At 46.2% G+C, this 27,118-nt stretch overlaps 1 protein-coding gene across 1 annotated transcript; it reads left to right on the forward strand.

Moving 5' to 3' along the window:
• Positions 1-8,583: 8,583 nt before the first annotated feature.
• On the forward strand, positions 8,584-22,589 carry FKBP7 (FKBP prolyl isomerase 7). The gene is made up of 4 exons (XM_040440890.1): positions 8,584-8,957; positions 12,598-12,749; positions 18,465-18,592; positions 21,688-22,589. Exons 1-4 carry the CDS (start codon positions 8,746-8,748, stop codon positions 21,847-21,849), a joined length of 654 nt encoding a protein of 217 aa, XP_040296824.1. The 5' UTR covers positions 8,584-8,745; the 3' UTR covers positions 21,850-22,589.
• Positions 22,590-27,118: the final 4,529 nt, after the last annotated feature.

Raw genomic sequence — 27,118 nt, forward strand, 5'->3', positions numbered from 1 at the left:
AGCTCTCACCCTAGAGCCCTAAGCATGCCTCCCGTCCTTACAAGGGAAGCACCAAGCTGCCCCTACAAGCAACCCACACTGGGATGGACAATGCTATCACCTGGCCCTGGGGTGACTTGCTCCCTGACCTCTTCCTGCAGACCCCTACCAAACAGTTGGGCTGGGACTTGCGGCCACATTATGGCTGACTGAATGAAGCCTTTGCCTGGCCATAAACGTTACAGGGCTGTAGGCCAAAGATCTTCCAATAGCTGTCCCTCCCAAAACCTCGTCTCCATGTGTTCTGAGTGGAGAGGGAACAGAAAGCCACCGTCAGATACCATTGGCAGTAGTTTATCTGCTCTGAGCACAAAAGGGTTGGTTATGTTGAAACCCAACATCTGCCATCCCAGGGGAAAGTCGGGACACCCCCATACACATTGCATCAGTGGGTTCGGCCAAGGTTTATATGCATGGGTGGCTTAGGGGCTCATTTAATGGTCAGATGATCAGAACAATTATCAAGAATGAGGCCTCATGCACACGACCGTATGTATTTTGGCATCCGTGTGCATTCCGTATGGCGTCTGTGTGCATTCCGTATTTCGCGGAAAGGAACAGCTGCCCCCTAATAGAACAGTCCTATGTGTGTCCGTAATGCGGACAATATTAGGACATGTCTTTATCTTTTTGCAGAACGGACATACGGAAACGGAATGCGCATGAATGGTTCCGTATACGGTCTGCAAAACAAAAACGGAACGGACACGGAAAGAAAATACGTTCATGTGCATGAGGCCTGAATGCTCATTCCTATGTAAATTTGCCAACCATTACCCCAAAAAAACAGGTGAATGATCATTTTTCATCTGATTGTTTATGCTACACAGAAAAATCATCTTTACCGCGTGTAAGCAAGCATGTGCTGCCGACAAAAAAAAGAAGCCGTATGGGGGAAGAATGATGATAGGAATGGCCTGTGTTCCTACGATCGTTCATCCCCCATACAGTTTCATTGTTTGTTTGCTGCAGGTGCTTTTTTACATGGGGTGATGTTCAGCCAAAAAAAGATTATTTCTTTCGGCAGTGTAAACATGTTCACACGGGCCAATTATCAGAAGAGAGCCTTAGTATGAACGCTCGTTCTTGATAATGGGCCCCATCCTCGGCTCCTTGTGCCAGACAGCAGTGACCTCACCACATGTCTTCTCTGCATCCTAGAAGACTCCTCCATTCCACAGACCACGTGTCCGGCAGTCTGAATTACTCACCAGAGGATCCTTTTAATGGTGTGCTCACACATTACTTCATCTCTCCCTTTAAATAGTTACTTCAAAGGTCACTGGAAAAATTAGATAATTTTTTGTATAATTACATACGTTACAAGTTGCTATGAATCTCACGTTTCTCAGGTATTTACAGCTTTTCTTACGTCACTTTTTCCAAGTATCTCATGGGCCCTTTGGGCCTAAATAATAAAAACGGTCTAAGTGCGCTTTTGTAAGTGTTTTATAATGATATACGGTACCTTGTTTTAAATATGTCATTCAGCATTGTGATGGTAGTTGTATGTTTGCATGGCCACTAGGATCGGTGCTGGTATATATAAAGGTGACGCATAGCGTCAGGACGTTGAAGGCCTGAGGAAGCGTGTTAACGCGAAACGGACATTGCCGCCTGTGGTACCTGCTGCCATTGCACAATTTTTGGATGAAAATAAAGACTATTTGGACAATTATGGTGAGTGCCACTGTTACTCTTTCATGTTGGCATTTTCTAATATATGTTTAAAGGGGTTGTCTGAGATTTTGATATTGATGGCCTATCCTCTGTTTAGATCATCAATATCTGATTGTCGATCAGATATAGATGACCTTTCCTGAGGATAAGCCATGAATGTCAAAATCTCAGACAACCCCTTTAAAGTGGTCGGAGTAACTATTTTCTTATACAAGGCCCAAAAATCCCTGCTTACACATAGACTTAAACCATAATGTGCTGCCACTAGAGGGAGCTTAGGGGCTTAGCGTACTTTCACACTTGCGTTGCTGGATTCCGGCAGGCAGTTCCGTCGCCGGAACTGCATGCCGGACCCGGCAATCTGTATGCAAACGGATATCATTTGTAGACGGATCCGGATGCAGATCCGTCTCACAAATGCATTGCAATACCGGATCCGTCTCTCCTGTTGTCAAACGAAAAAAAACGGATCTATCTTTTTTAAATTTTTAAAAAAGACTGCAAAACCGGATCCGTTTTTTCTGGAACACTTGGAGCCGGATCCGGCATCAATGCATTTCAATGTAAAATAATGCCGGATCCGACATTCTGGCAAGTGTTCCAGAATTTTGGACGGAGAAAATACCACAGCATGCTGCAGTATTTTCTCCGTCCAAAAACCGTACAGTGACTGAACTGAAGACATCCTGATGCATACTGAATGGATTGCTCTCCATTCAGAATGCATTAGGATAAAACTGATCAGTTTTTCTCCGGTATTGAGCCCCTAGGATGGAACTCTATACCGGAAAAGTTTAACGCAAGTGTGAAAGTACCCTTACTGCATACTGATCAGGCAGTTACAGCATGCTCCAATGCTCCCTCTAGTGGTGACTGCAAGCATGTTATCTTTCAATCCTTTCACACACCTTGATGTACAGTATCTCACAAAAGTGAATACATCCCTCTTATTTTTGTAAATATTTATTATATCTTTTCCTGGGACAACACTGAAGATCTGACACGTTGATACAATGTACAGTAGTCAGTGTACGGCTTGTATAACAGTGTACATTTGCTGTGCCCTCAACACATAACACACAGCCATGAATGTCTAAACCGCTGGCAACAAAAGTGAGTACACCCCTAAGTGAAAATGGCCAAATTGTGCCAAAATGTGACTATTTTGTGCGGCCACCATTATTTTCCAGCACTGCCTTAACTCTCTTGGGCATGGAGTTCACTAGAGCCTCACAGGTTGCCACTGGAATCCTCTTCCACTCCTCCATGACGACATTACGGAGCTGGTGGATGTTAGAGACCTTGCGCTCCTCCACCTTCCATTTGAGGATGCCCCACAGATGTTCAATAGGGTTTAGGTCTGGAGACATGCTTGGCCAGTCCAGCACCTTTATCCTCAGGAGGCAGTGGTCATCTTGGAGGTGTGTTTGGGATCTACAGTATATCATGTTGGAATACTGCCCTGCAGCCCAGTGTCTGAAGGGAGGGGATCATGCGCTGTGTGGCATTCATGGTTCCCTCAAAGAACTGTAGCTCCCCACAGCCGGCAGCACTCATGAGGCCCCAAACCATGACACTGCCACCACCATGCTTGACTGTAGGCAGGACACACTTGTCTTTGTACTCCTCACCTGGATGCCACCACACACGCTTGACACCATCTGAACCAAACAAGTTTATCTTGGTCTCATCAGACCACAGACAAGGTTCCAGTAATCCATGTCCTTAGTCTGCTTGTCTTAGCAAACAGTTTGTGGGCTTTCATCTTTAGAAGAGGCTTCATTCTGGGGCGACAGCCATGCAGACCAATTTGATGCAGTGTGCGGCGTATGGTTTGAGCACTGACAGGCTGACCCCCCACCCCTGCCTAGGGGGGGCCAGAGGGGGCCACGGCCCCCCCCATCCCTACATCACGCTGTGCCCCCTCAGGGAGGGGACAGGGAGATGAGCGCTTCCATTGCGCTCATCTCCATAGTCATCTGCCTGTGGTGCGGAGGGGCAGGGGAGGGAGAGGCGTGTCCCTTTCCCTTCCTCTGATAGGCTGCCGGCCTAGTGCCTGCAGCCTATCAGAGGGCGGCGCAATGACGTCATCGCGCCGCCTGGGCCATACAGCGCGGGACACAAGCCGGAAGAGGCCTGCATCGCATCGCTGACATGGAGGTAAGTATAAGTGTTTTTTTTTTTTTTACAATAGTTTTACAGGCACATTAGGGGGGCTCTTGTTACTGGCAAATTGGGGGGGCTTATTACTGGCACATGATGGGGGGCTTATTACTGGCACATGATGGGGGGCTTATTACTGGCACATGATGGGGGGCTTATTACTGGCACATGATGGGGGGCTTATTACTGGCACATGATGGGGGGCTTATTACTGGCACATGATGGGGGGGCTTATTACTGGCACATGATGGGGGGCTTATTACTGGCACATGATGGGGGGCTTATTACTGGCACATGATGGGGGGCTTATTACTGGCACATGATGGGGGGCTTATTACTGGCACATGATGGGGGGCTTATTACTGGCACATGATGGGGGGCTTATTACTGGCACATGATGGGGGCTTATTACTGGCACATGATGGGGGGCTTATTACTGGCACATGATGGGGGGCTTATTACTGGCACATGATGGGGGGCTTATTACTGGCACATGATGGGGGGGCTTATTACTGCCACATGATGGGGGGCTTATTACTGCCACATGATGGGGGGCTTATTACTGGCACATGATGGGGGGCTTATTACTGGCACATGATGGGGGGCTTATTACTGGCACATGATGGGGGGCTTATTACTGGCACATGATGGGGGGCTTATTACTGGCACATGATGGGGGGCTTATTACTGCCACATGATGAGGGGGCTTATTACTGGCACATGATGGGGGGCTTTTTACTGGCACATGATGGGGGGGCTTATTACTGGCACATGATGGGGGGCTTATTACTGGCACATGATGGGGGGCTTATTACTGGCACATGATGGGGGGGCTTATTACTGCCACATGATGGGGGGCTTATTACTGCCACATGATGGGGGGCTTATTACTGGCACATGATGGGGGGCTTTTTACTGGCACATGATGGGGGGGCTTATTACTGGCACATGATGGGGGGCTTATTACTGGCACATGATGGGGGGCTTATTACTGGCACATGATGGGGGGGCTTATTACTGCCACATGATGGGGGGCTTATTACTGCCACATGATGGGGGGCTTATTACTGCCACATGATGGGGGGCTTATTACTGGCACATGATGGGGGGCTTATTACTGGCACATGATGGGGGGCTTATTACTGGCACATGATGGGGGGCTTATTACTGGCACATGATGGGGGGCTTATTACTGGCACATGATGGGGGGCTTATTACTGGCACATGATGGGGGGGCTTATTACTGCCACATGATGGGGGGCTTATTACTGCCACATGATGGGGGGCTTATTACTGGCACATGATGGGGGGCTTATTACTGGCACATGATGGGGGGCTTATTACTGGCACATGATGGGGGGCTTATTACTGGCACATGATGGGGGGCTTATTACTGGCACATGATGGGGGGCTTATTACTGCCACATGATGAGGGGGCTTATTACTGGCACATGATGGGGGGCTTTTTACTGGCACATGATGGGGGGGCTTATTACTGGCACATGATGGGGGGCTTATTACTGGCACATGATGGGGGGCTTATTACTGGCACATGATGGGGGGGCTTATTACTGCCACATGATGGGGGGCTTATTACTGCCACATGATGGGGGGCTTATTACTGGCACATGATGGGGGGCTTTTTACTGGCACATGATGGGGGGGCTTATTACTGGCACATGATGGGGGGCTTATTACTGGCACATGATGGGGGGCTTATTACTGGCACATGATGGGGGGGCTTATTACTGCCACATGATGGGGGGCTTATTACTGCCACATGATGGGGGGCTTATTACTGGCACATGATAGGGGGCTTTTTACTGGCACATGATGGGGGGGGCTTATTACTGGCACATGATGGGGGCTTATTACTGGCACATGATGGGGGGCTTATTACTGGCACATGATAGGGGGCTTATTACTGGCACATGATGGGGGCTTATTACTGGCACATGATGGGGGCTTATTACTGGCACATGATGGGGGGCTTATTACTGGCACATGATGGGGGGCTTATTACTGGCACATGATGGGGGGCTTATTACTGGCACATGATGGGGGGCTTATTACTGGCACATAATGGGGGGCTTATTACTGGCACATGATGGGGGGGCTTATTACTGCCACATGATGGGGGGCTTATTACTGCCACATGATGGGGGGCTTATTACTGGCACATGATGGGGGGCTTTTTACTGGCACATGATGGGGGGGCTTATTACTGGCACATGATGGGGGCTTATTACTGGCACATGATGGGGGCTTAATACTGGCACGTGATGGGGGGCTTATTACTGGCACGTGATGGGGGCTTATTACTGGCACGTGATGGGGGGCTTATTACTGCCACATGATGGGGGGCTTATTACTGCCACATGATGGGGGGCTTATTACTGGCACATGATGGGGGGCTTTTTACTGGCACATGATGGGGGGGCTTATTACTGGCACATGATGGGGGGCTTATTACTGGCACGTGATGGGGGGCTTATTACTGGCACATGATGGGGGCTTATTACTGGCACATGATGGGGGGCTTATTACTGGCACATGATGGGGGGCTTATTACTGGCACATGATGGGGGGCTTATTACTGGCACATGATGGGGGGGCTTATTACTGGCACATGATGGGGGGCTTATTACTGGCACATGATGGGGGGCTTATTACTGGCACATGATGGGGGGCTTATTACTGGCACATGATGGGGGGGCTTATTACTGCCACATGATGGGGGGCTTATTACTGCCACATGATGGGGGGCTTATTACTGGCACATGATGGGGGGCTTTTTACTGGCACATGATGGGGGGGCTTATTACTGGCACATGATGGGGGCTTATTACTGGCACATGATGGGGGGCTTATTACTGGCACATGATGGGGGGCTTATTACTGGCACATGATGGGGGCTTATTACTGGCACATGATGGGGGCTTATTACTGGCACGTGATGGGGGGCTTATTACTGGCACGTGATGGGGGCTTATTACTGGCACGTGATGGGGGGCTTATTACTGGCACGTGATGGGGGGCTTATTACTGGCTCATGATGGGGGGGCTTATTACTGGCACATGATGGGGGGGCTTATTACTGGCACATGATGGGGGCTTATTACTGGCACATGATGGGGGGCTTATTACTGGCACATGATGGGGGGCTTATTACTGGCACATGATGGGGGGCTTATTACTGGCACATGATGGGGGGCTTATTACTGGCACATGATGGGGGGCTCTTGTTACTGGAACATTGGGGGGGCTCTTATTACTGGCACGTGATGGGGCTGGGCTCTTATTACTGGCACATTGGGGGGCTCTTGTTACTGGCACGTGATGGGGGGCTCTTGTTACTGGCACGTGATTGGGGGCACTTATTACTGGCACGTTATTGGGGGCACTTTTTACTGGTACATTATTGGTGGGCACTATAGGGGCATCTACTGAGGCCACAAAGAAGGGGTATTTTATATGGGGGCTTTGTACAGTAGCATTTTATACTGGGACACATTATGGTGGGTACTATGGGGAAGGGGGGAGAGGAGTACTATGGAGTCATCTACGGGGGGCACTAAGAAGGGGTATTTTATACTTGCAAATTATGGGGGACACTGAGGGCATCTACTGGGGCACGATATATGGGGCATTTTATACTGGTACATTATGGGGGGCACTAGGAGGAAGGGGGAGAGGAGCACTTTGGGGGCATTTACTGGGGGCACTATATAGGGGTATTTTATATGGGCACTATGGGGACATTAGCTCAACTGGAGGCATTACAAGGAGGTATTTTTTTGCATTGTCACATTATAAGGAGAATTATTTCTACTGGAGGGGCATAATGGTGGGCTTATTACTCCCCATGGTATGAGCCCCCTAGTAGAAGCACCAGCCTCTCCCTGCTCTACTATCCCTCTCCAAATCCTTATTATAAAATCTTTCTCATTAGGATAAAACACAACATCAGCTCCACCGGGCCCCCAGCCAAAGTGTTGAAGTGGTGTCCGAGATCCCCAAGGGCCAAGCCAAGTAACTGTAAGTTTTCATGTGAAATATGTTTATGTTATACACATATAGCCTACAGGACCCATTCATTTCAATGGGGCAGCAAAAGATGCAGACAGCATACCGTGTGCTGTCCGCATCCGTACTTCCATTTCGCTGCCCCGCAAAAAAGATAGGGCATGCCCTATTCTTGTCTGCAATTGCGGACAAGAATCGCATTTCTATCATAGTGCCGGGCCATGTGCGTTCCCCAAATTGCGGAACACACGCGGGCCGGTATCCGTGTTTTGTGGATCCGCAATTTGTGGACCACAAAACACTACGGCCATCTGAATAAGCCCTTAGAGTGAGAGGATATAGTGCAAGGGCCACTTTGAGCAGAATACTTTAAATGGCATTTTACATAAAATGCCAGCAATTTGCAAACTGAAAAAAATATAAATAAATAAATAATGAAGAAACGCACATAATGTAATGAGTTGATGATAGCAGAGATTTTGTTCATACAGACTGCTACAGAAGTGGGAATGATGGGGTTAATGATGCTACATTCCACCTAGGAAGAATGGCAGATGCCTCAGGTCTGTAACTTGAGCTAATGGCTGGAGTTGCAAAACTTTTGTCTTCACTTTTTTTCCTCCAGGAAGAGAAGAAAGCCCAGAATTGGCCGAGAGGCTGAGTCACAATACCGTGCGGGCCAATGAGCTGACGCTTTACTTTCTGCAGTGATTGCTGCTTCTGCTTTCTGACTTGGAAGACAGAACTATTTGGTGTGTATTTCTGCAGTGCCACGTGTATAGTAACAGTGGTGAGAAGAACAAGAGCCTGAGGAGCTCCTGGCACAGAGGAGACACCATGACAATGCCTTCCTGCCCCGTGTCCATTCTTCTTCTGCAGCTTCTGCTTCTCCTCCTTGGTCGTATTCACTGTGAAAATGAAGAAGAAAAGATTAAAATGGAAGTGACACATCTGCCTAGTGTCTGCACGCAGAAGAGCAAAAGAGGCGACCTGGTGAATGCACACTATGACGGTTACTTGGCGAAGGATCTCTCTAAATTCTACTGCAGGTAAGTGGCCGACCACAAAACGTATCCGGATGACCACTTCAGAGTTCAAAATAGGCAACACATTTGTAGTAATAAGACCTCTTGCATATGCACTTTTTTTTTTTAAGTTTCCGTTCCGTTTTTTGCGTTCCGTATACGAACCGTATACGGAACCATTCATTTCAATGGATCCGCAAAAAAAAACGGAAGGTACTCTGTATGCCTTCCGTTTTTCCGTTCTGCATAACGGACAAGGATTGTACTGTTCTATCAGGGGACAGCTGTTCCGTTCCCCAAAAAACGGAATGCACACGGACGTCATCCGTATTTTTAAAGTTTTACCAAAAAATTTAAAGTTTCAAGGCAACAGTTGCAGCAATAATGTTTTAACTGGCATTCATGTCTAACTTTTATCGCTCCTGATGAAACGTGGGGTGTGCTATCCGCGTTGAGCGTATGAGTTATTTAGACATAGCTCACTAGGCAGGGCAGTATTCAGTGGTATCGCTCCATTGCTTTATACCAGGCATGCTCAACTTGCGGCCCTCCAGCTGTTGTAAAACTACAACTCCCACCATGCCCTGCTGTAGGCTGATAGCTGTAGGCTGTTCGGGCATGCTGGTAGTTGTAGTTTTGCAACAGCTGGAGGGTTGCAAGTTGAGCATGCCTGGTATATACTGACTAGATCAATCAGACTAGTGTTTCCTTCCACCTATTGTGTATGGATACATGATAGGAACTAGCCTGTGACTCCCTGTCCCCAGTGGGTGTGATTGACATCCTTAGGGCTCATTCACACGACCGTGGTTTGGTTCCGCATCCGAGCCTTTTTTTTTGCGGCTCGGGTGCGGACCCATTCACTTCAATGGGGCCGCAAAAGATGCGGCTAGCACTCCGTGTGCTGTCCGCATCCATTGCTCCTTTCCGTGGCCCGCAAAAATGATAAGTCATGTCCTATTCTTGTCCGTTTTGCGGACAAGAATAGGCATTTCTATAAAGGGCCATCCGTTCCGCAAATTGCGAAAGGCACACGGGCGGCATCCGTGTTTTGCGGATCCGCAATTTGCAGACCGCAAAACACGGCACGGTCGTGTGAACAAGCCCTTAGTTTGTGGATATCTCAGTGAGCAGACTTTAGGCTACTTGTCAGGACATCCCATATGTAGATGGTAATTATCCTATATCCCTCTCTACATTGAGGTCTCCTGTTTGCCTGATTATTAACCCATCTGATATATCTGCACCCTCTTTTAATAAGGAATTGGAATAAAACTTTATTATTATGTTTTATTTTTTTTGTTCCAACGTCCTATCAGGCTGAGAGTATCCGACAGAGGGACTCAAAACTGGACCAAAATGGTTCCCTTTGATTTAACACATCAGGGTGCATCAGTTCCGTTAGGATGGGGTTGTGTTAAATCAAAATGGAACAAACCGGATTCGTCACTAAAAACCGGAAGGGAATGCATACTGAACAGAGCATAAACCATTCACCTTACATTGACCCTAAACGGAAGCATTTTGTCACGGTTTTGAGATCCTCTGCCAGATCTCAAAACTGGAATGCCAAAACACTGATGTGAAAGTAGCCTAAGGGTCCATTCACACGTCCGCATTGTGTTTTGCGGATCCATGTATCCGCAAAACACGGACAGCGGCAATGTGCGTTCCGCATTTTGCCTGTTCTTGTGGACAAGAATAGGACATGTTCTATTTTTTTTCGGGAACGGAATTGCGAACCCGGAAGTGCGGGTCCACAATTCCGTGTCCAGGCAGCACATCGTGCAGCCCCATAGAAATGAATGGGTCCGCAATTCCGTTCCGCACAAAGCGAAATGAAATTGCGGACGTGTAAATGGGCCCTAAGAAGATTGCACATCAAGATGAATGTGTCAAGCCGTATTGCATGTCGTATTATGGAGGTGTCCACGTGCAGCACCCTATGATCATATGCGGGGTACATAGCTAAGGCTACTTTCACATCTGCGTTTTTGTTGGATCTGGCAGGGGATCAGCAAAGAACACATCCAGTCAATAATACAACCGTCTGCATCTGTTCAGAACGGATCCGGTTGTGTTATCTCCAAAATGAACATGACCGATCCAGCACTAAAACCATTGTAAGTCAATGGGCTCTAGATCCGTTTTTTTTTTCGTGTCCGACTTGATCAGTATCCCATGCCACACACAAAATCCCTGCTTGCAGTGGTTTTGTGTCCGGCGTAGAAACGCAACAAAACGGAACAGAATGCATTCTGGTGCACTCCGTTCCGGTCGGATCAGTTTTGTCCCTATTGACAATGAATGGGGACAAAACTGATGTGTTTTCCGTCGGTATTGAGATCCTCTGCTGGATCTCAAAACCGGAAAGGAAAACGCAGATGTGAAAGCAGCCTAAGGGGACTGGTGCAAGCACGCGGTAATAACTAGTTTCTTTGCAGGGTCTGAAGTTTTTTCCGTTTTTTTTCTAGTGGCAGGTTGTCTCCTTGGAATAATTTTGGCACGGCAGTCAGCCAGGGAAGGCTGCTCCACGTACTCTTTATCTAGATATAATAGCTCTCACTCTGGCCTGATGGAGCCCCAAAACCTACATCTGACAGCAGAGAATTCCCAGGTCCTCTCTTCTTGCAGGGCTCCTGTGATTCTCCGTGATATTTGATTTTCATGATCAATCCAGTTGTTGTGGCGTGAGTTAATCTCCATGTTCTGCACCGTAAAATATTTGGGTATTTTGTATATATACAGTTATGGCATATATAACTAATGTGGCTAAAGATTAGCGAATTTCAGGTTATGAAATTCGTTCACGTTTCATTTAAGGTGAATTGCTTTATGGATTCCGTTACCACGGACCATAACGCAATTCTATGACGGAATGCATAATGGAACGCCTTTAGAGGCATTCCGTTATTCATTCCGTCATAATAGAAGTCTATGGGCTGCAAAACGGATCAGTCCCGTTTCTGTTATGCAGGGGAGTCCATACTGTAGCTTAGATAGCGGTCACTCCACGCACACAAGTCATTCACATGTACAGTTCATTCTGTCAAGTGTATTCTCAATGAGGAGAGGGGAGACTCCTATGGCAGCAGCTTATCTGATATGCCTAAGACCTAGTTCACACGAACGTTCGTTCCTGACATTAGTACCAGGGTCCTATAGGGTGAGTTAGGACACTAGGTATCCACTGTATGGACTCACCTACCTCTGGGGTCTGTTCATACTGGTAGTTAGTCAGGACTTTGATTAGGGCTTTACTAGGAGGTGTCCATCTCCTTTCCCTAGTTAGTTTCCAGGCCTTATTCCCTCACCCATTTCCATCCTATGTTCGGTGTGGTGTTTCCCTCCGACAAATATGAAGCCGAACTCGGCTTTGTTAATGAGGCACGAAGCTGAGTTTGGCTTAGTACAGTAATTAATGCGAATAAACAAAGTGACATGTGATAGAGGCGAGCCGTAGTAAGTCTTGCGATATTTGCTGAAACTTCGGAAAGACCTCTGCGGAGGCCAGGATGGAGCCAACATTGGTAACAAAGTTTTCAAACGGATCGGGTTCAGATAGAGCAATCCCAACTCGATTCGCTCAAGCCTTTTTAGCTAGTTTCTTCGTCATAACACATTCATTATAGTGAAAGAGCTGTTTTTACTGTTATTCTTATAGCCGCTCAGAGAAAGATGGCCACCCCAAGTGGTTTGTACTCGGAGTTGGACAAGTGATCAAGGGACTTGATATCGCATTGATGGATATGTGTCCTGGAGAAAAACGGAAAGTCTTCATTCCACCATCCTTGGGCTATGGAGAGACGGGCTATGGTAAAGAAATCAATTCAGTCATACTGATATTTACTCATGTAGGACATGACTGCAATAAAGTTTAGCTGTCTTCCAGTTAGCTTCTTATAGGCGATAAAACTAGTTTATGGTACATAAAACTTTCTTGTATATAATACTGGGCCATTTATTGTACAGAATTAGGTCTTTGTTACTGCAATAGCGCCACACCTATCTACAGGTTGTGTGTGGAATTGCACCTTAGGCCCTTTCACTTTAATGGAGCTCAGCTGCAATACCCGACACAACCCATGGACGGGTATGGTACCGATTAAAATAACTTTCAAACGCTAATTATACTACCGATTTTATGACAGTTGACTATGATGATAAACTATCCATTCCCTGTCTGCCCTTTAGTCTCAACTCTTCATAATGTTTTACAAACAGTCTTGGTTATCAACGGTAAGTCCCGCAATCGGTGACGTGACACCAAGCGGCATATCAGTGCTGGGTCACGCGCTGCTTGGCGGCACGTCATCGCTGAGGCCAGTGACCCCGTACAGGAGGTTGACAGAGTAGGGACTGGAAGTCCAGTAAAAAGATCGGGGGAGCAGGAACTAAGCGGTTGGGGAGGAGGTGAACATGGATTTCTCTGTAGGTCCTGCTGGCTGGGGGGAGGGGGGGCAGATTTGAAGATGAATTCCAGTTCAAAATGTCAAAAATGAGTTTTTAATTTCATTTTCGACTGGAGGGTCCCTTTAGCGATAGTTGTGTGTTTTGGGTGGTTGGGCGTTACCAGTGTAACTAACATATGTGTTGTGCTCTAAGCATGGAGTAAGGAACCTGTATGCTCTGCCTGAAATAAGTCTGTTCTTCCTCTACAGTAGACTCCTTTACCCCACACTCCAAAGTATTGGTGCATGCTGGGATCGCTGGCCTGCTAACCCCATAAACGAAAGTGCATGTACATGTAAGTGTCTGTCCGTGTGTTACCCGGTAAAGTGCGTGCACGCTGCGTCCATGCCGCCCTCCTGCTTCTTTAACATTGCATTAGCAGACGTCTGCACCTCGGAGTGGGCTTCCAATATTCTGCAGATAAAGCTCATTCGTTATATAATGAAAATGAATAGGCGTTGTCTCACTACGACAAGCCCTGTTTTACCAATAAACAACCGCCCACTGGCCTCATTCTGCTTCACGGCCACGGTTGGTGGAAGCTGTGATCCTGGCTGTTAACCCTTTGATTGCCACAGTTTATTTCCGTGGCATGATCAATGGGGACCCCTCTACGATCGGTTGGTTGGAGCACCGCTTTTACTACGCCCCTGACAGGGCTAGACATCTCATGCAGGCCTGTTTTCTGGCGCTTGCGCTGTGGCTCACTTACGCTACTTTCACATCTGCGTTTTTGCTGGATCCGCCAGGGATCAGCAAAAATGCTTCCGTTAGGATAATACAACCGGCTGCATTCGTTACGAATGGATCTGGTTGTATTATCTCTAAAATGGACATGGCGGAAAGTGGATCCGGCGCCATTGACTTAGGCTGCTTTCATATTAGTGGCAGCCTTCTACGGCGGGTGAACAGCCTGCCGGATCCGTGCTGCCGCTAGTGCACGCGTGCCGCCGGAGGTCCCCTCCAGCCCCATCGACTATAATGGGGGCCGGCCGGAGGTCCGGCGGCAGCACGGCAAACATGCCGAGAGGCGTCCGGAATAAAACGACAACAGGCTGTTCATCCGCTAGAACAGCCTGTCGGAGAAGGCTGCCGCTAATGTGCAGGTATCCTTACATTGTGTTTCATGCAGGATCCGTCTTGCTCTGCATCCCATGCCGCACTCAAAAACGCTGCTTGCAGGAATTTTCTGTCCGGTATGGGGACGCGCAAGAAACGAAAAGGAATGCATTCTGGTGCACTCCGTTCACTTCAGTTTTGTCCCCATTGACAATGAATGGGGACAAAACGGAAGCCTTTTCCTCTGATTTTGATATCCTATGATGGATCTCAAAACCGGAAAGGAAAAACGCAGATGTGAAAGTAGCCATAGTCGTTTTGTGATCCAGCGTTATTACGGTGTAAAAACAGTCAGTGGTGTCAGTGGCTCTTAGCAAAATCCTAGGACAGTGCATGATTAATCAAATGTGCGGTGGCCAATATGTAGATGGTGGAGCAGAGCTTCTGGAGAAGGTAGAGAGGGCTATATCGGGAGAATACAATACTCACTGACCTTTCCGTCCTCCCAGAAGCTGTGCTCCTCTGCTGTCTGTGAAGTCGCCGGCATTTCCACTCCTGGGTGGATTGATGACGGTGACGACTTTGCAGGCAGCGAAGGAGCGCGACTGCTGGGAGGACGGCAAGGTCAGTAAGTATTGTATTGTCCCTGTATAGCCCTCTCTTCCTTCTCCAGACGCTCTGCTGCCACCAATGAGTGTCGGCATCTTCATATTGGCCACTGCACATTAGCAAACTTAGACATTCTTAGGCTTATTGCACACGAACGTGTGTGCTAAGTGGCTGTATTGCGGACCGCATTTGCGGATCCGCAATACACGGGCGCCGTTCCGTGTGCATTCCGCAACACGGATGCGGACCCATTCACTTCAATGGGTCCGCAAATCCGGAGATGCAGAATGGTGTGGATCGGAAGCACGGAACGGAACCCTACGGAGTGCTTCCGTGGGGTTTCGTCTCGTATTTCCGTTCTGCAAAAAGATATAACATGTCATATCTTTTTGCGTAACGGGCGGATCGCGGACCCATTAAAGTGAATGGGTCCGCGATCTGCTGCGGCTGCCCCGCGGTGGGTGTTCGTACATTGCAGCCCGCTATTTGCGGGTCGCAGCACTGCCACGGTGCGCACACGTTCGTGTACAAGAGGCCTTAGGGGAATGAATGGTTTTGCTAGAGCACACCAATGACTCCATACACCATATTAACGCTGGACCACCATTGATTAAGTGAGCCACAGCGCAAGCGCCAGAAGACAGGGTTAGACAAGATGTCTAGCCAGTCAATCAAAGCGGAGGGGAGAATACCGCAAGGCGTAGCAGTAGCGGTGCTCCAGGCACTACGACCAGCCCCTTGGTGCTGGAAATAGGTCATGTAGCAAAGAAATCCCAGCGGGCGCTAAATCTTCAGTTCATGTATCCTTTATTTCATCTTTGTAACAATGTACTGTACTGGACGGGCCGAAACGCGCCCATTGTTACAAAGATTAAATAAAGGATATATGAATTGAAGATTTAGCGCCCGCTGGGATTTCTTTGCTACATTGTGGATTTCTTCCTTCCTGTGTAGGCGTCCCACGAGGTTGATAGTGCTGACCGCTCCTGACTAGGGAAATAGGTCATGGGCATGAATGCAAAAAGTATTATATCTCAGCAGCTACTGAACCTAGAGACAAGAGAAGGGCTGCATTTTACTCAGCATGACCAACCCTACCAGGCAACATGACTGGTTTAAGAAGACTGATCGTGCTGACAAATGCTCTTTAAAGAGTCTTCATGCATAAGGTCCTTTGTGTTCAATACCTCACCATTTCCAATACCTCTGCTTGCTGTCCGTGAATAGGAACATTTGTTACATCCATAGGCTGTCCGACTGACACAATCGCATGGCTTTTTACAGAGCTGAACATGATTAGAACAAGTATTCAGTCTCTGGATGTAAAATATGATTCTATTCACTGACAACATGCAGAAACCTGGAAAATGGTGCAGAATTGAAAGTTGCAGAACTTTTCATTATACAATGAACAAGCTTTATTTTCACAAAGACCTACTGTACCTGAAATGTTTCTTCTCCATTGCACGTGATACTAAACCAAAGCATGAAAATAACCGACCTATGTTTTTGGGAAACACTGGATCGGCATCAACTATGAGAATATACTGTATTTTTAGGTTTGGATATCTGCCGTTCATAATGGCAGGTGTGTGAAACGACACCCACGTTTCTTCTGCTGCTCCATATGGTAACTGGATAACGCGCTTACGGCCAAGATTGCGCAAAACTGTGTTTCCCCGTAAAAATAAAAAAAATCCTCAGCAATGGCTGATGCATCCATGCGACTGGTTATTTTTCTTGCATTTTTATTATGACACTGTAATACAAATACATTACTCTTTTACCCCATTGTATTCCTTTACCCATGCCTTACTATCTATGGGGAGGAAATATACATAACTATTCATCACGGCCGGCATTCCCCCGTTTCTTTGGCTGGTGATTTATGAAATACAATTGTATTGTTCCCCGTTTTCTTCCATTGGAGAATTTTTAGTGGACTTTTATGTGACGTCCAGTTTTTGGAGGTATCTGATTTTAGGCTACTTTCCCATTTGCATTGTTAACTTCGGTATTGAGATCCGGCAGATGATCTCGATACCGGAATTAAACGAATCGGTTTTGATTTTGCACATCAGGATCCATCCGTTCAGTGTGAAATCAAAACGAAAAAAAAAAACGGATCTGTCACTAAATACATTGAAAGTCAATGGGAGGAGGACCCAGTTTTTTAGGCTCCTACAAAAACCGGATGCGTCACCATTGACTTACATTGTATTTAGTGACAGATATGTTTTTTTTCCGTTTTGTGTCCGGTCACAAAAAGGAATGCTGCCGGAACGGAAGACATCCTGATGCATCCTGAACGGATCTCTTTCCATTCAGAATGCACGAGGACTAAACTGAAAAGTTTTTTTTTTTTCCAGTATTGAGATCCTCTGTCGGATCACAATACCGGAAAACAACAACGCGAGTGTGAAACAGGCCTTAGCCACCAGTAGTATTCCTAAAACTACTGTTGTTTCCCGAGACCTTTCCTCTATATCTGTTGCAAATTCTACAATACAACGTAGTGGGGTTTAAAGAGGACCTTTCATCTGTTTAACCCTAGTCTAATTAGGGTCCTACCTTATAGGGTGGCCCCACTGATGTCATCATCGCACTTTTGTTTTCCCTTCTCCCTGGCTATGAGCGGTGCGTTCTGATTGGATGCGCTCACAGCCAGGGAGAAGAGAACCGCTCCAGTCTCCGCCTAGTATAACCAAGTCGGCTAATTAGAATATAAGGCGCCAAAATCAAGGGGGGACAACAGCGGACGAAAAAAAAAAAGGTGCGAAGATGACATCAGTGGGGCCGCCCTATAAGGTAAGACCCTAATTAGACTAGGGTTAAACAGATGAAAGGTCCTCTTTAAATCCATTGGGTAATTGTATACTCTATATATGAACTGTATTGCCTCCTAAGAATACCTTTTTAAAAATGTAGGTCACCGCCACAGCAGACGGCATCAAATATGACCGTATATTACCATGGACCATAACCTGATTGCTTCAAATGTCTGCGCTGTTTACATCAGGCTATAAGGCAATGGTCGGCTCACAGATCAAAATCATTCCAACCATTGACCAGGAATGACCAGTCCTGTTCATTGGGAGAGATTGAGCCGAACTGGTGTAAAGGATGTCGTTCCCCATAGCAACCAACTCAAATCCACATTATTTTTTTTTGGCACGTCGGAACAGGAAAGCATTGAACATAGGGTTGCTATGGGCAACTATGGCATTTTTGTTAAATCTAATATTTTATGCAATAAAATGTGAAGACTTCTGCTCCAGTATGTCGGCATTATAATATATAAGAATAGGAAATTGCATAATTCCGGAAAACCCAAGTTGTATATAAATATATATCTATTTTTTTAATATATTTTTTATGTGAAGTAAATATTTTATATTTTCTCATAATAAGACAAGATCCCACCGAATGCTACTCTGATGTTTGAAATTGAGCTATTGGGAATAAGCAAAGGACCGCGCAGTCTGGAGGCGTTTCTACAAATCGATTTGGACAATGACAAATTCCTCACCAAAGATGAGGTACTTTTTTTTTTGTATTTGTATTGCAATTACTGATGTATTATAACCCAGGATTATTTTAGAAACTTCCAGTCTGGCATTTATATAACCCAGTACGCCATATACAGTCAGGGACTTTTTTAAGACATATACATCTGACATACCAGTTTTATTTATTTTTAATCATTGTAATCTATGACAATTTGTGCACGCGGATTTTGACCTGCGGTGTGGATTTTAAAATCCGCAGCATGTCAATTTATTTTATTTTTCCTGACCAGATTTCATGCAGATTTTCTCTATTCACTTCAATGGGGAGAGAAAAATCCGCATGCAGATCTTCACCAATTGATGCAGGTTGTCTGCACGTATTTCCCTGCAAACGATTCTCCGCATATAAATCCCTATAATGTGCAGTTACCCTAAGGCCCCTTTCACACGGGTGAGATTTCCGCGCTGGTGCGATGCGTGAGGTGAACGCATTTCACCCGCACTGAATCCGGACCCATTCATTTCTATGGGGCTGTGCACATGAGTGGTGATTTTCACGCATCACTTGTGCGTTGCGTGAAAATCGCAGCATGCTCCTCTTTGTGCGTTTTTCACATAACGCAGGCCCCATAAAAATGAATGGGGTTGTGTGAAAATCGCAAGCATCCGCAAGCAAGTGCGGATGCGGTGCGATTTTCACGCACGGTTGCTAGGTGACGATCGGGATGGAGACCCGATCATTATTATTTTCCCTTATAACATGGTTATAAGGGAAAATAATAGCATTCTGAATACAGAATGCTAAGTAAAATAGGGCTGGAGGGGTTAAAAAAAAAGAAAAAAATATTTAACTCACCTTAATCCACTTGTTCGCGCAGCCGGCATCTCTTCTGTCTTCTTTTGTGAGGAATAGGACCTTTGATGACGTCACTACATTCATCACATGGTCCGTCACATGATCCATCACCATGGTGATGGATCATGTGATGGACCATGTGATGAACGCAGTGATGTCATCAAAGGTCCTATTCCTCACAAAAGAAGACAGAAGAGATGCCGGCTGCGCGAACAAGTGGATTAAGGTGAGTTAAATATTTTTTTCTTTTTTTTTAACCCCTCCAGCCTTATTGTACTATGCATTCTGTATTCAGAATGCTATTATTTTCCCTTATAACCATGTTATAAGGGAAAATAATACAATCTACACAACCTTGAACCCAAACCTGAACTTCTGTGAAGAAGTTCGGGTCTGGGTACCACATTCAGTTTTTTATCACGCGCGTGCAAAACACATTGCACCCGCGCGATAAAAAATAATCAACGGAACGCAATCACAGTCAAAACTGAATGCAATTAGGTACCTACTCGCGCGGGTTTGCCGCAATGCACCGGGATGCATCCGGACCTAATCCGGACACGCTCGCCTGCAAGGGACCTTAAAGTCAGCAGGGTCAACCCTATTGAACCAGGCATAATGCTGAGTAAAACGATGCCTCATAACTGTTCGTCTGTTGTGCAGTTCTGAGAACAATAACCTTTTATGAATTGATTAAAATAATTTAGATCCTTGGTGCACCAAGGGGTAGGCCCAAGCCCCTCTGAGTACCAGAGCTCCTTTGCTCTGCACTTATACCACATCCCCTTGATTGACAAGTGCCTGGCATCTCACCTGACCCTGTAATCTCGCGCCTGCCCCATAGTCTACAGTGCCAGGGGTACTCAACTGGCGGACCCCAGCTGCCAGCACCCCTGCGGTGGTGTGCTAACTGAGGGGCCGGCTCTCAGGAGGTGCCAGGGTCCAGAAGCAATGAGCGCTTCCATCAATACAGATGGAAGCGCTCATTGCTGGAGCACTGGGAGCTGCAGTCCTGTCACTCACCGCTCAGCTTCCCGCGCTCCTCCCCTCCTTCAGGTGGCGGTGCTCTGAATGGTGAAGCAGGAAGACTTCTCCCCGCTCCACCATTCAGCTTTCAGTCACAGATCGCCCCGCGGCCTGTGTGGGCGGAGCCTGCAGCCTGGAAATCTGCATAAGCTCTGCCCACACAGTGCTGCAGAGCGATCTGTGCCTGCAGGGAAGGGAGGACTGTGAGCTTCAGGAACGGGACAAGGTGAGTAGTTACTGTGTTGTTTTTAAAACAGAGGGGGCACAATGGGCATTTCTACAATAGAGGGGGCACAATGGGTATTTCTACTCTGGAGGGGGCACAATGGGCATTGCTAATGTGAAGGGGGCACAATGGGGATTTCCACTATGGAGGGAGCACAGAGGGTATTATTACTATTGAGGGGGCACAATGGGCATTATTACTTTGAAGAGGGTACAATGGGCATTACTACTATTAAGAGGCATTATTACTTTGAAGGAGGCACAATGAGGATTATTACTATAAAGGGGGCCCAGAGAGGGCATTACTACTGTGAAAGGGGCAAAGAGAGGGCATTGCTACTGTGAAAGGGGAAAAGAGAGGGCATTGCTACTGTGAGGAGGCACTTAGGGTATTCATACTAAGGAGGCATCGCAATGTGTCAGGGGCACTAAGGAGCATCATAATGTGTGGGGGCACCAAGGTATCACCCTGCTATGAGGGTGCACTTAGGGGTATCATACTCTGTGGAGCACTAAAGGAATATCATACTGTCTGAGGGGCATTAAAGGGGCATCATTATTGTTAGGGGGCACTGAAAGGACATTCTTACTGTTTGGTTGGCAGAAAGGAGATAAAATGGGCTTGGAGGTGTGGATTATTGTAAAAATGCAGCTCTACACGCCAATGGTGTTGTCCCTCCTTATATATTTTTTCGGACCTTCATCCTACTGCAGACTCAGGTATGTGGACCTTTACAAAAAGTACTTGAGTACCCCTGGTCTACACTGTCAATGCACGTGCAGTGCCTCTGCTTCCCCAGCGCACAGATAACTGCTGCTCATGCGCCAACATCGTCATCCTCAAACCGAGCGTCTCCTTTACCTAGTGGACTATGATGTAAATTGGGGAAGCAGAGCCAGATGCACTGTGCATACTTCAGTTCAGCAAAGTTAGGCTTTAGCATTAGAATGTGTACATTTATATTTCACTTTGAAACAGAATGTCTGAGATTATTCAATTTGTTTTATTCCCATGCAGATAAGCCATTACTTAACAGAAGAGTTTAAGAAAGATGGGAAACAGCGGGATCCTTCTATGCATGGACGGATATTAACAGATATATTCCATAAAAATGATCATGACAATGATGGCCTCATATCAGTGCGGGAGTACAACGTTTATAGGCACGATGAGTTATAGTAAATTATTTCCCTGTTTGTCCAGTAATCTATTAATTGTGCGGTTTTACGGAAGAAGAAAATAAACCTGTGTTGCCGTTTCAGCTTAAATCAATATTGGGTTCATGCTATGATATTTGGTGCCGTTAAAGGGGTTGTCCAACCTTTACTAAGTGATAGCCTATCCTCAGGATAAGCCATCACTAGCTGATTGGCCTGCACTCCCACCTATCAGCTGTTCGGGTGTATCTCCATTGGCGGAAGTTTGCACCGGAACTATTCCACACCATCAACCTTGTGGTGGAGGGATCTCATTACTACAGCGCTGCTCCCATTGACTTCAGTCAGTTAGATGGTTGGCTAGTGATTGCCTACCCTGAGGATAGGCCATCACATAGTAAAGTCCCATTTACAAACTATTCAAACTACTGCAGTGATTTGAGAATTTGTTAGAACTAGTATCTGATGGACTTTCACATCTGGGCAATCATCATTCATATGCCACTATTATGTCATTACATAAGTGTTCCCAATATAAATGTTGGAAAATAATTACCAGTACCACTACCATTAATTGTAAGTTTAGAAATTCTTGCTATATGTTAGGGTTCTTCACTTGTTCAGTTTTACTGCCTGTAGAATACTTTTATTCTTTCCCGTTCAAGTCAGTGTAGACTTAGCTATACTGAACCTTCTATCTATCAATCTTACAATAAAGGGATACATCCATTGTAACTTTTTAAATCACACATTAACAACCTATATGTGAATATTCTATGTAATTTTTTATTTTAATTTTCTTATTACAAAAAAAAAAAAATGGGTGGATGGCTTTCTGGATCTAATGTTTTTGAAGTCACTTTGTGTATTCTACTTCCTGACCAGAGTCTTCATCTTCCTCTTTGTTTGGTAGACAGTTTAGCCAAACTCTCTGTCAGGCCATCACTCTGGCCAGAAAAGGGGTGGGGGGTGACTCAGTAGTAAACTGCCAACGGATAACCTATCTAGGAGGTTTAATTGTTTTGACTGCAGAAGGACAATATTTTGTATTTAATTATTTACGGAGTTTTCCAAAACTTTACTACTGATGACCTATCCTCTATGTAATCATTATCTGCTCACTGGGGGTCCGACACCAGGGAGCCCTGCCAATCAGCTGTTTGAGAAGGCACCAGCGCTCACAGCCCGCAGCCTTCTTTCAGCTTAGCCTAGGCCATGTGACGTCATGTTCATTGGTCACATGGTCTAGACCAGGGGTGCACAACCTGCAGCGCCCAACCATCTGGATACCATTCTGTGCGGCCCCCAACCATCTGGTAACAGACATGTATGTCTATGTCTTGTGGCTGCTCACATGATTCTATCATGTATTCTCCCATTAGATGGGAGTACTAGAAGTGTAATTAGGCATTTATGATATATACTGTATGTTCAATAAGCCATGAATATAGTATTTCACTTGGTAATACCCCTTTAAGTTTTATTTTTTGGCCCCTGGAATTGGTTCAGGCTGACAATGTGGCCCCCAACCAGAAAAGGTTGTGCACCCCTGGTCTAGACACAGCTCAGTCCTATTGAAGTGAATGGGGCTGAGCTTGCGATACCAAGCACAGCCGCTATACAATGTAGAGCACTGTGCTTGGGGAGCAGGGAGAAGGCCGCTGCAATCACAGGAGCGCTGGTGCCTTCTCAATCAGATACTGATGACCGATCCAGAGGAAAAGTTATCAGTAGTAAAGTCTCAGAGAACCCTTTTAATGGCATAGTACTGCAGAAACTAAACATGATAGCAGCCAAAAATTCTTTAAAATTATATTGTTTATGAATATTAATTTAAATTTTACCAGTAAACCTTTCTGATAGAAATTACTCTTTAGGGTCCATTCACACGTCCGTAGTGTATTTCGGATACGCCCAGCTGGCACCCCCATAGAAATGCCTATTCTTGTCCGCAATTGCGGACAAGAATAGGACAGGCTCTATTTTTTTCCAGAGCTGCGGACCGGAAGATCGGGACCGCGCTCCGGAAATGTGCTCTCCGCATCCATTCCTGCCCCTTTGAGAATGAATAGGTCCGCACCCGTTCCGGATATTGCGGAATGGATGTGGACCCATTCCACGGACATGTGAATGGACCCTTAATGATGCCATGTTTTACCAGAGAAAACATTTCATCGATACCCAATGTCAAACACCCCTATCTCTCTGCGGATCTGTCAGCAAGGCTATTTTGTGATAGCTTGTATGTAGTCAGCAGTCTTAGATACAGGCTGCAGCGATCATCAGTCTGCACATGGATAATGCTGTAATGTGAACATGTCTTTAAAAGAACTAAACATCTGCGATGTGTCTATTTTACAACCAGTTGTTAATATAAAACAATAAAGCTAATTGAATGAGAATTAAGTTGTCCGATTGTGGATGTTTGAATCAAGATATTATGTTATGTCTGGTATTTTACAACTTCTACGAACTACAACATGGTATTGAAATTGAAAAAAATGGGAGCTGTATTTCCACAGATTTCATGTGAATCTATGTACAAAAAAGTCAGCTGTGTGAACACGCCCTTACAGGTACACACTGATCCGAACATACTTACTTTATAAACATGACCACTACACGGTTATTAATAAAACTATGTTTCATGGAAATAACATGGTAGATACAGCACAAACATGTACAGGAGAAGTCAGGCACCATCGCAGGTAATATGCATACAGATGATGGAGATCCTTAGTGGGAATAGTAGTGGTGATCAGCACTGAAGCCGTAGCAAAATCACCATACACACGAGAAGGTAGAAGTTGCCGCACTCACCGATCCGTAAAAAAGTGCCTTTATTCCAAGTGTCCATTACATAAAACAGATGGTAAGTACAAGAGCACGAGGTAACAGCCATTGCACATGAAGAGGTGGAGGAAGCCGGATCAAAGGATCGGGCACTTGAAATGCAACATGCCCGATCCTTATCTCTTCTGACATAAGCCATCAGGAGGGAGTCAGGAGGCCCCTATACACACTGAATGGTTACTATGGGTAGCAAGGCAAGTTTCTCTTTTATTCTTCCTGCATGAGGCCTATTGCAATCCAAACTATATGAACCCCACTAATCTAAGTATTTAGTGATAGTGGCCTCATTCTTTATTGACTTAATGGTTTGCACAAGGACTGCAAATTTGTAAACAGAATCGGACTCTAGAAAATGTTTTTAATCCTAAAAAATACATGTATGTTCCAAATTTGGTCCCTAAATGCTGAAGTTACAGGCCATGGCTAGGGGGATAGAGGAATAGTTAGATTTTTGAGTCACTGCATGCTCATAGGGATCTATGAATATATACACTGCTCCAAAAAATAAAGGGAACACTTAAACTACACAATGTAACTCCAAGTCAATCACACTTCTGTGAAATCAAACTGTCCACTTAGGAAGCAACACTGAGTGACAATCAATTTCACATGCTGTTGTGCAAATGGCATAGACAACAGGTGGAAATTATAGGCAATTAGCAAGACACCCCCAAAAAGGGAGTGGTTCTGCAGGTGGTGACAACAGACCACTTCGCAGTTCCTATGCTTCCTGGCTGATGTTTTGGTCACTTTTGAATGCTGGCGGTGCTTTCACTCTAGTGGTAGCATGAGACGGAGTCTACAACCCACACAAGTGGCTCAGGTAGTGCAGCTTATCCAGGATGGCACATCAATGCGAGCTGTGGCAAGAAGGTTTGCTGTGTCTGTCAGCGTAGTGTCCAGAGCATGGAGGCGCTACCAGGAGACAGGCCAGTACATCAGGAGACGTGGAGGAGGCCATAGGAGGGCAACAACCCAGCAGCAGGACCGCTACCTCCGCCTTTGTGCAAGGAGGAACAGGAGGAGCACTGCCAGAGCCCTGCAAAATGACCTCCAGCAGGCCACAAATGTGCATGTGTCTGCTCAAACGGTCAAAAACAGACTCCATGAGGGTGATATGAGGGCCCGACATCCACAGGTGGGGGTTGTGCTTACAGCCCAACACCGTGCAGGACGTTTGGCATTTGCCAGAGAACACCAAGATTGGCAAATTCGCCACTGGCGCCCTGTGCTCTTCACAGATGAAAGCAGGTTCACACTGAGCACATGTGACAGACGTGACAGAGTCTGGAGACGCCGTGGAGAACGTTCTGCTGCCTGCAACATCCTCCAGCATGACCGGTTTGGCATTGGGTCAGTAATGGTGTGGGGTGGCATTTCTTTGGAGGGCCGCACAGCCCTCCATGTGCTCGCAAAGAGGTAGCCTGACTGCCATTAGGTACCGAGATGAGATCCTCAGACCCCTTGTGAGACCATATGCTGGTGCGGTTGGCCCTGGGTTCCTCCTAATGCAAGACAATGCTAGACCTCATGTGGCTGGAGTGTGTCAGCAGTTCCTGCAAGACGAAGGCATTGATGGACTGGCCCACCCATTCCCCAGACCTGAATCCAATTGAGCACATCTGGGACATCATGTCTCGCTCTATCCACCAACGTCACCTTGCACCACAGACTGTCCAGGAGTTGGCAGATGCTTTAGTCCAGGACTGGGAGGAGATCCCTCAGGAGACCGTCCGCCACCTCATCAGGAGCATGCACAGGCGTTGTAGGGAGGTCATACAGGCACGTGGAGGCAACACACACTACTGAGCCTCATTTTGACTTGTTTTAAGGACATTACATCAAAGTTGGATCAGCCTGTAGTGTGTTTTTCCACTTTAATTTTGAGTGTGACTCCAAATCCAGACCTCCATGGGTTGAAAAATTTGATTTCCATTTTTTTATTTTTGTGTGATTTTGTTGTCAGCACATTCAACTATGTAAAGAACAAAGTATTTCAGAAGAATATTTAATTAATTCAGATCTAGGATGTGTTATTTTTGTGTTCCCTTTATTTTTTTGAGCAGTGTATTTACAAAACAAAAAAGTGTGAAAAAGAATATTTAGTCCCTTGGACATCTGTGCTTGATGTCCCTTCCCCTAGAGATCTGTATTTGATACCCATTCCCCTGGAGATCAGTGCTTGATGCTTCCTCCCTTTGAGATCTGTGCTTGATGTCCCTCTCCCTTAGAAATCTGTGCCTAATACCCCCATCCCTTGGAGATCTGTACTTAATGCCCCCTTCCTTTGGAGATCTGTGCTTGATGCCCCTTCCCCTAGAGATCTGTGCCTGATGCCCCCTCCCTTGGAGTTCTGTGCTTGATGCCCCTTTCCTTGAACATCTGTGCATGATACCCAACTCCCTTGGACCTCTGTGCATTATACCTGCTCCCTCTGA

The sequence above is a fragment of the Bufo bufo genome, chromosome 7 (assembly GCF_905171765.1).
Source record: "Bufo bufo chromosome 7, aBufBuf1.1, whole genome shotgun sequence".
NCBI lineage: Eukaryota > Metazoa > Chordata > Amphibia > Anura > Bufonidae > Bufo > Bufo bufo.